The 15,408-nt window shown below is 51.1% G+C and overlaps 1 protein-coding gene across 2 annotated transcripts in view; it reads left to right on the forward strand.

The window, feature by feature from the left end:
* Nucleotides 1–15,408, forward strand: part of IQSEC2 (IQ motif and Sec7 domain ArfGEF 2) — a 39,890-nt gene that overhangs the window by 23,518 nt on the left and 964 nt on the right. For both annotated transcript variants that reach the window (XM_089904523.1, XM_089904524.1), the window contains 10 exons: nt 384–785; nt 3,211–4,106; nt 5,467–5,628; nt 6,083–6,205; nt 7,195–7,361; nt 9,645–9,784; nt 10,562–10,687; nt 12,538–12,637; nt 13,192–13,353; nt 14,959–15,132. In XM_089904523.1, coding sequence (XP_089760649.1) covers nt 384–785; nt 3,211–4,106; nt 5,467–5,628; nt 6,083–6,205; nt 7,195–7,361; nt 9,645–9,784; nt 10,562–10,687; nt 12,538–12,637; nt 13,192–13,353; nt 14,959–15,132 — 2,452 coding nt within the window. The remainder of the gene's footprint in view (nt 1–383; nt 786–3,210; nt 4,107–5,466; nt 5,629–6,082; nt 6,206–7,194; nt 7,362–9,644; nt 9,785–10,561; nt 10,688–12,537; nt 12,638–13,191; nt 13,354–14,958; nt 15,133–15,408) is intronic.

The raw sequence follows: 15,408 nt of genomic DNA on the forward strand, positions 1-15,408 counted from the left end.
AGAGTCCGCCTGCTGATGCAGGGGACATGAGTTCGTGCCCCGGTCCGGGAAGATCCCACATGCCGCGGAGCGGCTGGGCCCGTGAGCCATGGCCGCTGAGCCTGCGCGTCCAGAGCCTGTGCTCCGCAACGGGAGAGGCCACAACAGTGAGAGGCCCACGTACCGCAAAAAAAAAAAAAAAAAAAAAAAAACCACAGTTCAGTCCCGTGTGACATGTGCTATCTGAGATTAAAGTGAGAACACGACACTGAGAGCCCAGCCTGGCGCATCCAGGCAGCTGTAAGCAGTTAGCTGTGACTCGGGCGTGGTGTGGTTGAGGCCCAGGGAGATGAGGAGGCTGTAGTGAGTTTCTGACCTTGTTCCCCTCCACCCTCCCCTGCCAGGTGGAAATGCTGGAGAGGAAGTACGGGGGCTCCTTCCTGAGCCGCAGGGCTGCCAGGACCATCCAGACGGCCTTCCGTCAGTACCGCATGAACAAGAACTTTGAGCGGCTCCGCAGCTCAGCTTCAGAGAGCCGCATGTCCCGCCGCATCATCCTTTCCAACATGCGGATGCAGTTCTCCTTTGAGGAATATGAGAAGGCACAGAACCCCGCGTACTTCGAGGGCAAGCCTGCCTCGCTGGACGAGGGTGCCATGGCTGGTGCCCGGAGCCACCGGCTTGAACGGGGGCTCCCATATGGAGGCTCCTGTGGAGGGGGCATCGATGGTGGGGGAAGCTCCGTCACCACATCTGGAGAGTTTTCTAATGACATCACAGAGCTTGAGGACTCCTTCTCCAAACAGGTCAGCATCCCTGAAAAGAGCCTTTCCTCCCCATCCCTGTGCTCTGGCTACTCCTACGCCTTTTTACCTGTACTTCAAACCGAAAGAAGTTGCCCAACAAGCTTTTGATAACAACGAATAGCTACCATCTGCGTAGGGACTGTGAGAATAATGAGAAAGGATTGGCAAGAGAAAAATTATATCGTTTAAACAAGGAAGTTAAAAATCTGGGTGTCTAGAACACATAAGAAAATTAAAGTTCTCACTCTTTGGAACGTGAGCCACTATCAGATAAAGGCCTAACAGGTGATGAGCTCCTACTCTGTACCAGGTGCTGTATATGCCTCAAAATGACCTTCCAGACCGGTGTTGTTATCTTGGTTTTACAGGGGAGGAGACTGAGGCTCTGTGGCCCTGAGAGGTGAAGTGACTTCCAAACTGGATTGGAACTCAGCTCTGACTGGTTCCAAAGGTTTCCCTTATACCATACGACCATGGACCAGGCTCTGTGCTGGGCGCCATGTGGGAGACAGATGAACCGGCCAGGGTTCTTTTTCTCAAGGATCTCCCCAAGCCAGTAGGAAATAGCAGACACATGTGCACAGGACTGTCTCCTGAAAGAATGTGCTCAGAGCCATGAGAAGGGATCACATGGGAACCCAGAGGAGGGAGAGGAAACTTTCTTCTGGGAGGACCAGGCAGGCTTCTTTGAGGAAACAGCACTGGACCTGGGCCTTAGCAGACAGTTAAGAGTTAGCAAGTTAGAGATGGTCGGGAGGGTGTTGCTTGCATAGGCATTGCATCAGCAAAAGCAGGAAAGGGTGGGAATGTAACCGGCAGCAATAGTGGTAGGAGATCACTCTAGGCTTGTGGTGTGTCAGCATAGCTGATCAGCTGCAAATCCCAGTTTTGCTATTCCCGAGCTATGTGACCTTGGGCAAACTGTTTAACCCCACTGAAACATGATCAATAAAATGGAGATAAGACCTTCTTTTTAGAGCTGTTTGGAAGGTTCAGTTCAGCTAGGTAGTATATCTGAAAGCACGTAGTACATGGTAGCTGCTAAGTACATGTTAGTTTCCTTCCTAAAACCAAAGAGGTATTTGGCAGAAATTGTTGAATGACTGAATAAAAGAAAGTTTATAAGAGAAGAAATTATTCTGCTCTAACCTCTGTGATCTGGCCCTGCCATAAACCTGGGCATGCTTCCCTGGAGGTGTGTTGGGGCCGGGGGCGGGGGGGCAGGGGCGGGTAGAGGGAAGGAAAGAAGTATTAAAGGGAAGATCTAAATCAGTCATTTATTCATTCATACAACACAATTAATTGAACATCTCTTCTGTGTCAAGCAATGTGTGTCGAGCTGAGCTAAAAAGAGAGAAACCTGGCCTGGACCCATCCCTCAAGGGGGTAATGGAGCATTGGGCTCACAATCCGGCCTGGGCCCAACTCTCAGTGCTATTCAAGTCTGATGGGGAAGTGTATTCATTATCTATTGCTGCATAACAAATGACCCCAAAATTTAGCAGCTTAAAACTGAATGTAAAGACGTAGCTTAAACAACAAATAGTTTTTGAGGGCCAGGAATCTCAGAGTGGCTTGACTGGTTGTTCTGGTTCAGGGTCTCTCATGAAGCTGTGATCAAGCTGTAGGGCAGGACTGTAGTCTCTGAAGACTTGACTGGGGCTGATGGGTCTGCTTCCAAGCTCACTTTCTTGGCTGTTGGCAGGAGGATTCAGGGCCTTACCACGTGGGCCTCTCTATAGGACTGCTCACGGTGTGGCTTTCCCCAGAGTGAGGGGTCTAAGAGAGGGAGCACAAGTGAGCGAGAGTGCTCAGGATGGAAGCTGCAGTCTTTCATAACCTCAGAAGTGACATCCCATCACTGCTGCCGGATGCTGTCAGTCCCATAGACCAACCCTGGGATACTATGGTACACGAGGGTGTGAATACCAGGAGGCAGGGATCATTAGGGGCCAGTTTGGAGGCTGAAAACCATAGGCAGAGTTACCAGCCATGGTCCAGATTCTCGAGGCTAAATATTATGGATTTCCTAAGAGAGAACCAGACAGAGGGCTCTGGGAGCCCAGAGGCAGCTGGGATTTTGGTTTACCCTAAGGGAAGGCAGAGGCAGGAATGTGGCTTGGATCAGGGAGGAGGTGGCATTTGGCTTGGGTCTACATGGACATGAAGGAGGTAATGGGATATCTGAGAAGGGAACTTGTGGGCATTAGTTCCAGCTCCTGTGAGCTCACAGTGGCTCCCTGGGAGTTATTTTATATGCTGCAGAGAATCTGTGGAGGTCGGGGAGGGGAAGCCCTTTTTTTGGCTGCCCCACCAGGAAGATTCCCCCCTTTTTCTTTCCCTCCCTCCCTCATTCCCACCCTTCCACCATCCCACCATCCTTCATCTTTCCTCCCTTTCCCTCCTCCCCTTTTCTCCCATACAGGTAAAGTCTCTGGCTGAATCCATTGACGAGGCCTTGAACTGCCACCCATCGGGGCCCATGTCTGAGGAGCCAGGGTCAGCCCAGCTGGAGAAGCGAGAGTCAAAGGAACAGCAAGAGGACAGCTCGGCCACATCCTTCAGTGACCTTCCCCTCTACTTGGATGACCCAGTTCCCCCGCCATCCCCTGAGCGACTGCCCAGCACAGAGCCCCCACCCCAGGGCCGGCCTGAGTTCTGGGCACCCGCCCCTCTCCCACCAGTTCCTCCACCAGTGCCACCAGGGACCCGGGAAGATGGTAGCCGTGAGGAAGGCGCTCGCAGGGGTCCTGGGTGCTTGGAATGCCGGGATTTCCGGCTGCGAGCTGCCCACCTTCCCCTGCTTACTATTGAGCCTCCTAGTGACAGCTCCGTGGACCTGAGTGACCGCTCAGATCGCGGCTCTGTCCACCGTCAGCTCGTGTATGAGGCTGATGGCTGCAGCCCCCATGGGACCCTGAAGCACAAGGGGCCACCAGGCAGGGCCCCGATCCCACACCGCCACTACCCAGCCCCGGAGGGCCCAGCCCCAGCCCCGCCAGGGCCCCTGCCACCAGCCCCCAACAGTGGCACTGGGCCCAGTGGTGTGGCTGGGGGTCGGAGGTTGGGGAAGTGCGAGGCAGCAGGCGAGAACTCTGATGGTGGAGATAATGAGAGCCTTGAGAGCTCCAGCAATTCCAACGAGACCATCAACTGCAGCTCTGGCTCCTCTTCGCGGGACAGCCTGAGGGAGCCTCCAGCCACCGGCCTGTGCAAGCAGACTTACCAGCGGGAGACCAGGCACAGCTGGGACTCGCCAGCCTTCAACAATGACGTGGTGCAGAGGCGGCACTACCGAATCGGCCTCAACCTCTTCAATAAGTACGTGCTCCCGTTCCCACTCCCTCACCCCTTCCTACCCTGCTGCGGACACTTTGACCCCTGGAGGCAGTGATCCTGCTGCCACTATCCTCTCATTTTGTGGATGGTGTTTCTCTTCAGCTGTTCAGGGAAAAGAATTGGCAATAGGGTGACAATAGTAGAAAGCTGCCCCCACCCCCGTGAGAGGCAGTTCTGGTCCTAGTTCTGCTTCTGACTGGCTGTGTCATCTTGGGTGAGATGCTTCCCTCTCTGGGCCCTAGTTCTCTGTCTATAGGATGGATTCTGAACTTTGGGTCGCCCACCTTCCATTTTTGGTAGGGAAGCGATGTGGTGTATAAAGAACCCTGTTCTCAGAAACGGGAGACTTGGGCCAGACTCACTGGGTAGCCCTGGGCAAGGTGTGTCCCTTCCTTGGGCTTCAGTGTTTCTATCTATTAACTAGCAGGGTGTGGATATTTGAGGTGTTGGGGGCAGGGTGCTGTGTTGGACTAGTCAGTGACCAGGACCGAGCTCTTTCTAGGTACCTGGTCTTGTGCCAGGTGCTTAGCAATGGAATGGGAGTGTGACGTTTGATTAGAAAATAATTAGAAAACAAATGCTTAACATCTTCATAGCCTATGAGACACGGCCTTCTACATTTAGTTCTCAGGCTAACTCAGGAAGGTTGGCAGTCGTGTCCCTATTTTATAGAGAAGGAACTGAGGCTTGGAGAAGTAAAGGGAATTGTCCCAAGTCATGCGTAGTAAGTGATGGATCTGAGACTCCTGTGGCACCAAAGTCTTCCAAATTCTAGCCTCGTAGGACCCTAAGGCTCTGGGGTTCTGAATATGGGATAGCTCAGACCCAGATATGGCCTAGTGGAAAATGGGGAGCAGCTTGTCTATAGAAACACTCCCAGAGGCTGGGTGATACCTGTCTGAGTGGGATGTGGGATGAGGACAAAGTAATCTTTTCACTTCTCTCCTACTGTGAGGGTCTGTGACTCAGGGAGAAGGACTTAGCCTGGAACTCAGGCTTTCTCCCAGGGCTCCTCAGTGCCTGTGAGGAATATCAAAGGTCCTGGCACACAGCAGGCTCTCATTAGATCTTAATTTTCTTTCAATTGTAGTGTGGCTCCAGTGCAGGAGGAAGTTGGGTTGAGGATACCTTGGAATTTTGAAGCACTGTGAAATGGGAAACTGTCTTCTTCTCCTTGGTCCTCAGTTTTCTCACCTGTACCATGAAGGGAGTGGACCAAGTTATATATTCGATTTCCTTAGTTCTCTGAGGACACGGTTGGGCCCAAAATTAGTTCAAGAGATGGGACGGGGGCAGAGTTCCAGGAGGACAGTCATCTCATCTACCTCCCCTCTTTCTGCAGGAAGCCAGAGAAGGGTATCCAGTATCTGATCGAGCGGGGCTTCCTGTCAGACACGCCGGTGGGAGTGGCTCACTTCATCCTGGAACGGAAAGGCCTGAGCCGACAGATGATAGGGGAATTCCTAGGGAACCGGCAGAAGCAGTTCAACAGAGATGTGTTGGAGTGAGGACCCCAGGCTGGGGCAGACTGGGCCAGGGGTTCCTGGAAAAGGAGGGCAGGAGGGAGATAAACTTTGCAAAACAGGATGAATAGACCTTCCTGCTCCCATACCTCTCTGCCGCAAAGAGATCTGATCTCTCTTGGAACTAGTCCTAAAGTCTTCTGGGTGGCCCCAGGCAAGGCATGCTTGTCCTTTGGCCTGCTTTGAGCCTCAGTTTTCCCATCCCTGATATGAGTGGGTTGACGGAACAGACCATTAGTAACCATGTGTCTGGCCTGGACTTTTTGGGATGGATTCCATTTCAGACGTTCTATCCTCATAAGTACTTGCTTAGGCCACAGGTCCAGATTTTGGAAGTCTGTCAGTGGGGGTGTTGGTTCATTGGAGCAGGTCAGGGTGGGTCAGAGGTTTTCTGCAGGGAAATTGAGAGTTCACACACCCTTCTCTGCTCCTCAGCTGTGTGGTGGATGAGATGGATTTCTCCTCCATGGATTTGGATGATGCACTCCGGAAGTTCCAATCCCATATCCGGGTTCAGGGTGAGGCCCAGAAAGTGGAACGACTCATCGAAGCCTTCAGGTGTGCCCACTTCCCACTCCTGAAGCTGCCCTTCCCTACTTTGGGGGGCAGTGTAGGATGTGTCTACAAATCACCTCTCTGAGCATTATACTTTCTTAACCAGAAAATGGAAGTTATAAATCCTATCTTGCAAGGCAGTTGTGAGGATCAGAGGTAATGTGCCTAAAGTATCCAGCTCAGCATCTGGGACAAGGGCATCCAACAAGTGACAACAGCATCAGCAACAACAGCTTATATTCACTGAGCTGATACTGTGCTCGCCAGATATTGGGTACTGAGCTGGACACTTTACATGATTATTTCAGTGAATACTCACAACAACCTGGTGAGGTAGGTGCTTCTCTTATTATTCCCATTTTGCAGATGAGAAATAGGAAGTTTAGAGAAGGTAAGTAACAAGCCCAGAGTCATGTGGTGAATAAGCAGTGGAACCAGTATTTGAACTCGTGTGTCTGACTCCATGACCCATGCCCTTAACTATTATCTTCCTCTGTGAATGCTTCGGGGATCAGGCATCAGACCTGGCTATAAACCCTGGCTCCACCACTTTGAGGTATTTAGAGGAGAAACAGAAGAGTTACTGAGAGCTTGTTTCCCAACATGGGAGAAGGATTTGCTTTGTAGTCAGAAAGATCTGCATTTTCATCCTGGTTTCACCATTTATCAGCTCTGTTGCCTTGGGCAAGTTACCTTACCTCTTTGGACCTCAGTCACTTCATCTGTAAAATGGGGCTGCTACTAGCTACCTTGCAGGACTGTGATAGGATTACATGAGATAATGTACATAAATCCCCTGGCAAAACTCCATGAAAGGTAGCGGTTGTGATTTTTACATGCTAGTCTTGAGGAAACTCTGAAGAAAGACGAGAGACCCAAAGGGTTTGGGAGTATGTCTTGGAGGAAGGAGTTGGTGGTGCCAGATGGGAGGATAGTGGGTAGGTGGAGGTTACTGGTGCCTGACCCTGGCCCTGACCCCTCCTGTCCTGCAGCCAGCGGTACTGTGTGTGTAACCCAGCTCTTGTGCGCCAGTTCCGGAATCCAGACACCATTTTCATCCTTGCTTTTGCCATCATCCTCCTCAATACCGACATGTACAGTCCCAGCGTCAAGGCTGAACGCAAGATGAAACTAGATGACTTCATCAAGAACCTGAGAGGTGACCCCAGACCTCCCCATCAGCTTTCCCTATCTTTTACCTGGGAAGGGAAAGTGGGCTGGGTGGCAGGGGTGGGGAAGGAAGAGGGAGATCACATCTCCTCCCTGGAAATTAACCTGAATTTCTGCCAAGGCTGGATGTGCCCACAGCATTTACTTGTTAATTCACTCAAATAGTCATTTGTCCATCCATTCGTTCCCACACGGAATACTGACTGATTAGGAGGTCCTGAACAGGAGGCACAAGCCCTGGCTCTTACGGAACTTACACTGATTCACTCACATGTCTGTTTACTCATCACTCCCTCTTTCCCTCCCTTGTTTATTTATGCCCATGAAGACTCGTTTATTTTAGGTACCCTTTCCTCCACTTATGCATTCATTTATTCACTCCACCAACCAGCCAGGCAGTTGACACTGGGTGCCTCATGTGTCCCAGTCCCTGTGGTGGGCGCTAAGGACTGGGGAGGGGCATCTGCCACAGTCCCTGCCCTAAGAGGGCTCCCGGTTTGTGGGAGAGATACCCAGCACAAGACAGGAAGTGAACTGTGATGTCAGGCCAAAAGTACAGTCAGAGCTCAGGGGAGAGAGAGCCTACCTCCAACATGCTTCCTGGAGGAAGCAGTATTTTCATTTTCAGGTGGTTCTTGAAGGCACAGATAATGTGATGGAACAGTGGTAGAGGAGGCTTACCTAGCAGTAAGAATAACAAAGGCACAGAGGTAGGAAAACGTTAAGTTGTTTGGAGAACAATCAAGAGGGGGTGGACAATCCAGTTGGTAAGGTCAGTTGGAAGCAGTATCCAGCAGCCTTGAGTGCCAGATGAAAGGTGTCACCTTGACCTTTTTTCTCAGTTTATTGTATCGATGTCAAGCCCTGCCTCTCACCAAAGAGCAGCCTACTAAAAATGGCACAGATGTTAGGATTATTTAGACAGAAATGAAAGAGGGAAGTATAATTGAGGAAAAACAAACAGACAAGACAAATTTGCTGACTGTCGCGGTTTGCACAGTTGGGCTCTAAGCTCTCTGGCAGCTGAGGTAAAAAGGCGGTGTGATGAAGGCTGTTCCTTTAGCACCTGGTGTCCAAGGAGGAGGTGTGGCATTTCCAAAGGAGAAAACATTTTCTTTAGCGGAAGGTTTAGAGAGAAGAGTGAGTGGGTTTCGCTCAGCAGACAATCAGAAGGATGGTAGACTTGAGAGGAGGGAATTAGATCAGAGGCCATCTGGAGCTGTCTCCCAGAATCTTGCCATTAGTCGTTCGTTCGTTCCTTCATTCATTTCATCCATTCTCCCTTCCCCCCTCGCTCTCTCTCTAGCTCTCTCTCTTTCTCTCTTTCTCTTTGTGTGTGTGTGTGTGTGTGTATGTATATGTGTGTATATGTATGTGTGTATACATATATACATATACATATTTTATATATGTATGTATATGTGTATATATTTCCCCCTCCAATTATTAAATAAATAAGCAAACAAACAAATGAAATAAATACCTGCTCATTCTGGAAATTTTAGAAATATAGAAAGTTATTAAAAATTTTAACCATCCAAAATTCTGCCCCCTAGAGGCAACCATGGTTGATATTTTGGTGTATTCTAGTCTTTTTTTCCTGTGCATATGTAACTTTTTCTACAGTTAAGATCAGGCTGTACATGCAATTTATTATCTTGCTCTTTTCACTTAACTTGCTACAGGAATTTTCTCATGCTTTTTTGATAACATCAAATTTTTAATAGCTGTAAATTATTTTATGAAACAGGTATACTCAACTTTACTTAAGTATTCTGCTGTTAGAACTTAGGTTGTTTCAAATTTTTCCCATAAGTTGTACTTATACATATATCTTTGCCCATATTTCTGAGTAATTCCTTAGAGTAGGTTCCTAGAAGAGGAATCACTGAATACTTAGGCTTGCCAAATTACCTTCCAAAATAGTTAACGTCAGTATATCTGCCTGCTTCCCTGAACTCTTACTAACACTGGATATTATCATTTAACATTATTTTTGCTAGTTAGAAAGGCCAAAAAAAGTGTCTGATTGTTTTAGTCACACTGTACTCTGAGTTGTTTAGATAAAATCCCCACCTTGGGGAAGAAAGCAACTGACTATCTTGAAGGGCGCCTTTCTTGGCCCGATCCTGACCAAGGGACCGAGGGTGCCCACTCCCTCCAGTCCTGGCCATTGTTATGGCCCACGCTTGGGTGTGGGGTGTTGTGGAGAATCCCTGCCACCCACTCCCCACACGTATACTATATATTCCTGTGTATTCCCTCCACCCAGGGGTTGACAACGGTGAAGACATCCCCCGAGACCTCCTGGTGGGTATTTACCAGCGCATCCAGGGGCGTGAGCTGCGGACCAATGACGACCACGTGTCCCAGGTGCAGGCCGTGGAGCGCATGATTGTGGGCAAGAAACCGGTAAGCGCCTTGGGAGACTGCAGAAGGGACAGGGTTTGGGAGGTGAGTCCATGCCCCTTTCTGAGCCTCAGGCTCCCCTCAACTGCCTAATGGAGTGGGTGGTGATGCATTCCTCAGGGGTGGTGGGGCAGGTTGAGTGAGATGCTCTATGGGAATGCATCTGGCACATGGCAAGGCACATCATGGGTGCTGTATAAACATTAGCATCCTTCACACCTCTGGTTTTGCCTGTCCATCCCGAGTGAGCAGCCAAGATAATAATTAGCTGATGACCAAAGCCAAGAACACACTCTAGTCTTGTAGTCAACAAACATCTACAGGTGCCTTTCCACTGAGCCCAGCATTTCGATTGGCACTGGGGACACAGATATGAATAAGATGTGATCTCTGTCCTTGGAAGCACTCCCAGACCGGGTGGGGAGGTGTCAGACAAAGACACAATACCTTCACCTTATAGTTAGGTTAATTTAGGGGAGTACACGGGAGGGAGAGGTCATTTCAGCCCAGGGAGATCAGGAATGGCTTCTTGGAAAAGAGAACCCTAGAACTGGGGTTTGGAGGAGGGGTGGAATGTGGCCATAGGGAGCTGGGCAAGAAAGGCATTCCAGACACAGGGAGCTGCCGGGACAAAGATAAGCCGAGGCTTAGTTGCTTAGACTCGTGTGTCAGAGTGACAGTGATATGTACCAGAGGTGAACTTCCTCTTGCAGTTAATGTTAAGATGCCTGAAGCTGGTGGGCTGGCCTTGCGGACACCTATTTCTTCATGCCTATCTAGGTCCTGTCTCTTCCTCACCGTCGACTGGTGTGCTGCTGCCAGCTCTATGAGGTGCCAGATCCAAACCGCCCACAGAGGCTAGGGTTGCATCAGCGAGAGGTCTTCCTCTTCAACGATCTCCTTGTGGTATGAGCACTGAGGGGAGAAGGAGGGAAGGTGGTGAGCTTGGACCCCGGGTCTGGTGTGAACCATATTAACATTGGTGGGTGGAGGCTTGGCAGGTAAGGAGCTCTGCCATGTGATGTGAGTGCCTCAGCCCCTCCTTTACTTCACCATTTGGAGGATCCATTTGGAGGTAGTGGCAGCCACACGGGGGCAGAAAATGTGAGGACCAGGGCAGATGACAGGCTTACAATCTGGGAAGTGGTAGAAAAAGTCCCTGCCCACCTCAATAGCCCAGTGAGTTGGCTGGAGGAAGTGAACCTGTGACCCTGGGGTCAGTCTGAAACCTTCCGGTGGTCGGGCGGCTTGAAGTGATTCTTAAAACCGAGCTCATCACCAGTGTAGACGTGTGTCTTTTAGAACTAGGACTCTGCAGGTGGGAAGGGAAGTTCAGGGTCTCCTGTCCAACCTCTTACCCCACGCAGGAGCCAGCTTCCTGCATGGCCCTCTGTTTGCATGAGTGCAGGCACAGAAGGCTGCCTTCCTCCAAGGCAGCCAGTTTCCCATTCAGACAGCACTGACTGCTAGAATCTGTCTCCCAGTGGGTTTCCTTCAATAATCTTCACTCAACCCTTGGGATCACAGAGAACAAGTGTTCTCCCTCTGCTCTGAGACAGCTCCTCAGGGGTTTGAGGACAGTGACCTGTCCTCCCTTGGTCTTCTGTCCTTTAGAGCAGGTCTCCCAACCTCGGCACTATTGACATTTGGGGCAGATGTGGGCTACTTTGTTGTGAGAGCTGTCCTGTGCATTGCAGCATGTTTAACGGCATCCCTGGTCTCTACCTACTAGGTAGCAGTGGTACTCCTCAACTAACAATGTCTCCAGACATTGATAAATGTCCTCTGAAAGGCAAAGTCACCTCTAGTTGAGAATTGCTGCTTTAGATGAAGCTCCTCCAGTGCCCTCTCTGAGCCATTATTTCCTCCTCTATGAAGTAGAGCTAATCCCTATCTCAGGGTTGTCATGGGGATGAAATAAGAGGTTAGATGTGGACTAGCCTAACCCAGAGGAGGGCCTGGCCCACGCAGGTATTGAGTAAATGTTTCACCATCCATCACGTGCTGAAACCTGTGGGTGCCCAGCCCCATGCTAGGCACTGGGTTCCCAGAGATGAGGGAGACTCGGTCCTCGTTCTCGGGAAGCTCACAGTCTGAAGGGCTAAAAAGATGCTTCGCATAACTGTGCACTGTAACCATCCCGAAATCAAATCATGTGCTTTTAAACACCATTTGCAGGTGGTCTGAGGTGTTTACAACTTATATTAGCTCAGTCCAGAGTGCCCAAGTACTTGACAAAGACCTTGGGTTGTTGAGAAGAAGACTTGTTAGCTCTATACATTGCTTTATTGAAGATTGCTAATGTGCCCCGGGTCTGGTCCAGGTGGGCAAGATACATGAAAACCAGACTCCTCTTGGCGCTCCCAGTCCAGCAATCACACACTCAGAGTACTCTCCTAAAGCCTAGCAGTGAAAGGCACTGAACCAGCACTCTGGAAGCTCAGAAAGTGGCGGGAAATCTATGTGAGGTGTTAGAACAGGCTTCCTGGAGGGAGCAGCATTCAGTTAGTTCCTGTAAAAATCGAAAGTGCCTGTTGTGCATCATCATTACATCAGGAACTTGCATTTTTCTCCCGTCTTTCCTGTTCTGCTCCACAAGCTTCAGTTTGCCCCAGCTTGTGGGTATGTGTGTTTGTGTGTATATGTCTGTTAGTGGCAGTGGGGTAGAGGGGAGGGCAGCTGCAAGCAATAGGTGCCATGTGGAAATTCCCCACCCCAAACCCTGCCTCTTGTCTTTTTCCCCACCCCTGCCGAAGGTCACCAAAATTTTCCAGAAGAAGAAGATCTTGGTGACGTACAGCTTCCGTCAGTCCTTTCCCCTCGTGGAAATGCACATGCAGCTCTTCCAGAATTCATGTGAGTCCGTTCTTGGATCCCAGCATCCCAAGAGTCTTTGCCGTGGCCCTCATGCTCATCCTTTTTCCACACCAACCTCCAGTTTTTGGACTCCTTTACAACTGGGCTAAGGTCTCCAAAGCACCTACTTGGTCCCAGGATGTAAGACAGGCCAGGGTGGAGTATGACTTGTGCCCTGGGGAGCTCATGGTCTGGCAGAGAACTGCAGCATGTATGTTTTTTGGTGGGCCAGAGGCATGGCGATCATGGTATGCATTGAAGGACTAAACCAGAGGAGCTTTGATGGGTGGCCTTCTGGGCAGCAGAAGCAATGTGAGTAGAGGTAGAGGCATGAGAAAAGGGGTTCTAGAGAGCAGCCAGAGTTCAGTCTGCCTTTACAACCCAGGGCCATGATTACCAGGAGTTTGGGGGCTTTGGAGCAAAGGGGGGCTGCTGCTGATGCTCATGCAGAGAAGAGGCTGGGTCAGAGTTGGACATTAGAAAAAAATTATTTCACATATGAGCCACCTTGCTTCAGTCCTGACAGAGGTGCCTGACCTCCCCTCTCCCCACAGATTACCAGTTTGGGATCAAGTTGCTGTCTGCAGTACCTGGCGGGGAGCGCAAAGTCCTCATCATCTTCAATGCCCCCAGCCTCCAGGACCGGCTGCGCTTCACATCCGACCTGCGAGAATCCATCGCTGAGGTGCAGGAGATGGAGAAATACCGCGTGGAGTGTGAGTAGCCCAGCCACGTCTCCTTCCCCGTCTCCTGATACAGTGCCTTGCAAACACTAAGAATCCTGTCCTCTGAGAAGCTCAGAGTTGAGGGTTAGCTTGTCCAACCTTCCTACCCTCATTCCAGGAACACTTCAGCCTCTGCTTGAATAGCTTCAGTGACAAGGGGCTCATTAACCTCTCAGCCTCAGATTATTACTCCAAGCCCTAATTATGAGCCAACTCTTCCTTCTATTGAAAGGCAGCAGGGAAAAGAATCAGGGTATTGGAGGTAGGACTCTAGGTTCAGATGCCAGGTGTGCTACTTATTATCTGGGTAAACTGGGGCAAGGTGCCTGACTCTCTGAGCCCCAATTTCTTCATACATGAAATTGGGGTGGTGAAATCTCCTTCGCAGAGTTGTGGAGATTCAATGAGATAAGGTGGAATGTGTGTCCTACATGTTCGTAGGACATGAGTGTTGAACATCCTAGGTGTCCGACAAATGTTAGCCCCCATCCCAGCCTCTCCTTTCCTCTCCCCACATTCTAGTTCCCGAGCTGAGTCCTGGTGACCCATTCCCCCAGCCTCCAGGGGCCATATCAAGTCATTTTGATCATACATGATGAAAAATAGTGATTACATCTCATTCCTCCCAATGCCCTCTAAGTTTTCTCTTCTCCAGGCTAAGCAGTCACAGTTAAGTAACATGGTGTTAAGGAGAAAGAGGCAGGCAGAGAAAGACAGAGACAGAGACAGAGGCGGCGGACAGCTCCTCGGTGAGGCCTTCACAGTCCCAGGGTCTGCTGTGCTCCTCAGCAAGGCGGGGTCACTCATTCAGCTCACCAGATCCTTGAGACCCTGGGGCATTCAGAGAGAGGGTGAGCATGCCAGGCTGAGGGGAGGGTGATAGGCAGAAGTCTCCGTGACCTCCGCAAGGAGGCAGGAGTGTAAGGCTGAGAGTATGGGCTCTGTACTCAGGCAGACCTGCTTCCAGAATGTCGCCTCCCCTACTTCCAGCTGTATGACCCTGGGCAATCTCTGTGACTTCTTGGATCCTCAGTTTCTTCCTCTGAAAACTGGCTACTAATACTTACCTCTGAACTGGTGTAAGGATTGAGAGAGATCGAGTACGCATAGCACCCAGCATACTGCTGGCACATGATAGATGATTTGATTCCCTTTGGTTTCCTGCTCCTGTCCTTCCAGGAGCCCTCTGCTCTGGAACAAGGTATCTGAGAATGGAGAGGGCTCTGGAGTGAGTGCCCTTCACCATAGGCTCGAAGGGCCTTCCTGCCCCTGCTGGGAACAAAGCAGCCAATGTAAAGCTCAGTTTTGAAAGGTAGGGGTGGTCTGGGAGACCAGGCAGGGAGGGGGAGAGGAGCCGGAGCAGCAGACACTGAGAGGGACAAGGGGAGACTGAGCCAGAGGAGATGGCACGAGACGGGCTGGGCGCCACAGTGCTTAGGAGATGTAGCTGAGGTTTGGCTGTCCAGGGGGTGAAGCAGGAGGCCTGAGGACAGAGCAGGTGAGGAGGGGGAAGGCCCACGGAGGGCTGGGGTCAGTCAGGTGGCCTCTCGCTCCTGTCCCTGACCTTCGCTCCCTGTCTCCCCACCTGCCACCCAGCGGAGCTGGAGAAGCAGAAAGGTATGATGCGGCCTAACGCCTCACAGCCCGGAGGGGCCAAGGACTCGGTGAACGGCACGCTGGCCCGAAGCAGCCTGGAGGACACGTATGGGGCAGGCGATGGGCTCAAACGGGGAGCGCTCAGCAGTTCCCTGCGAGACCTCTCTGATGCAGGCAAGTCTCCCGGGGACCCTGCCCAGGCTGGGGAGCCGTGGGACCGGGTGTCCTCTTCGCCTCCTATCACTGACTGCCAGCCTTCCTTGCACCCGCCACACGTGCACGCACCCTGCCTTCATCCAGAGCCCTGGGTGCCGCGCCACAGGGGGCCTGGGAGCCGGGTCAGAACAGGCGGAGCCCAGGGTTTGGGCCAGGGAGCGCGAATGGGGCCACGGTCTTAGCCCCGCTCTCTCGCCGCTCCACCTCTCCTCTCTTTCCTCTTCTGTCTGTCCA

This window comes from Delphinapterus leucas, chromosome X (genome assembly GCF_059928025.1).
Source record: "Delphinapterus leucas isolate spDelLeu-1000000601 "Yukka" chromosome X, BTC_Dleu_Yukka2, whole genome shotgun sequence".
NCBI lineage: Eukaryota > Metazoa > Chordata > Mammalia > Artiodactyla > Monodontidae > Delphinapterus > Delphinapterus leucas.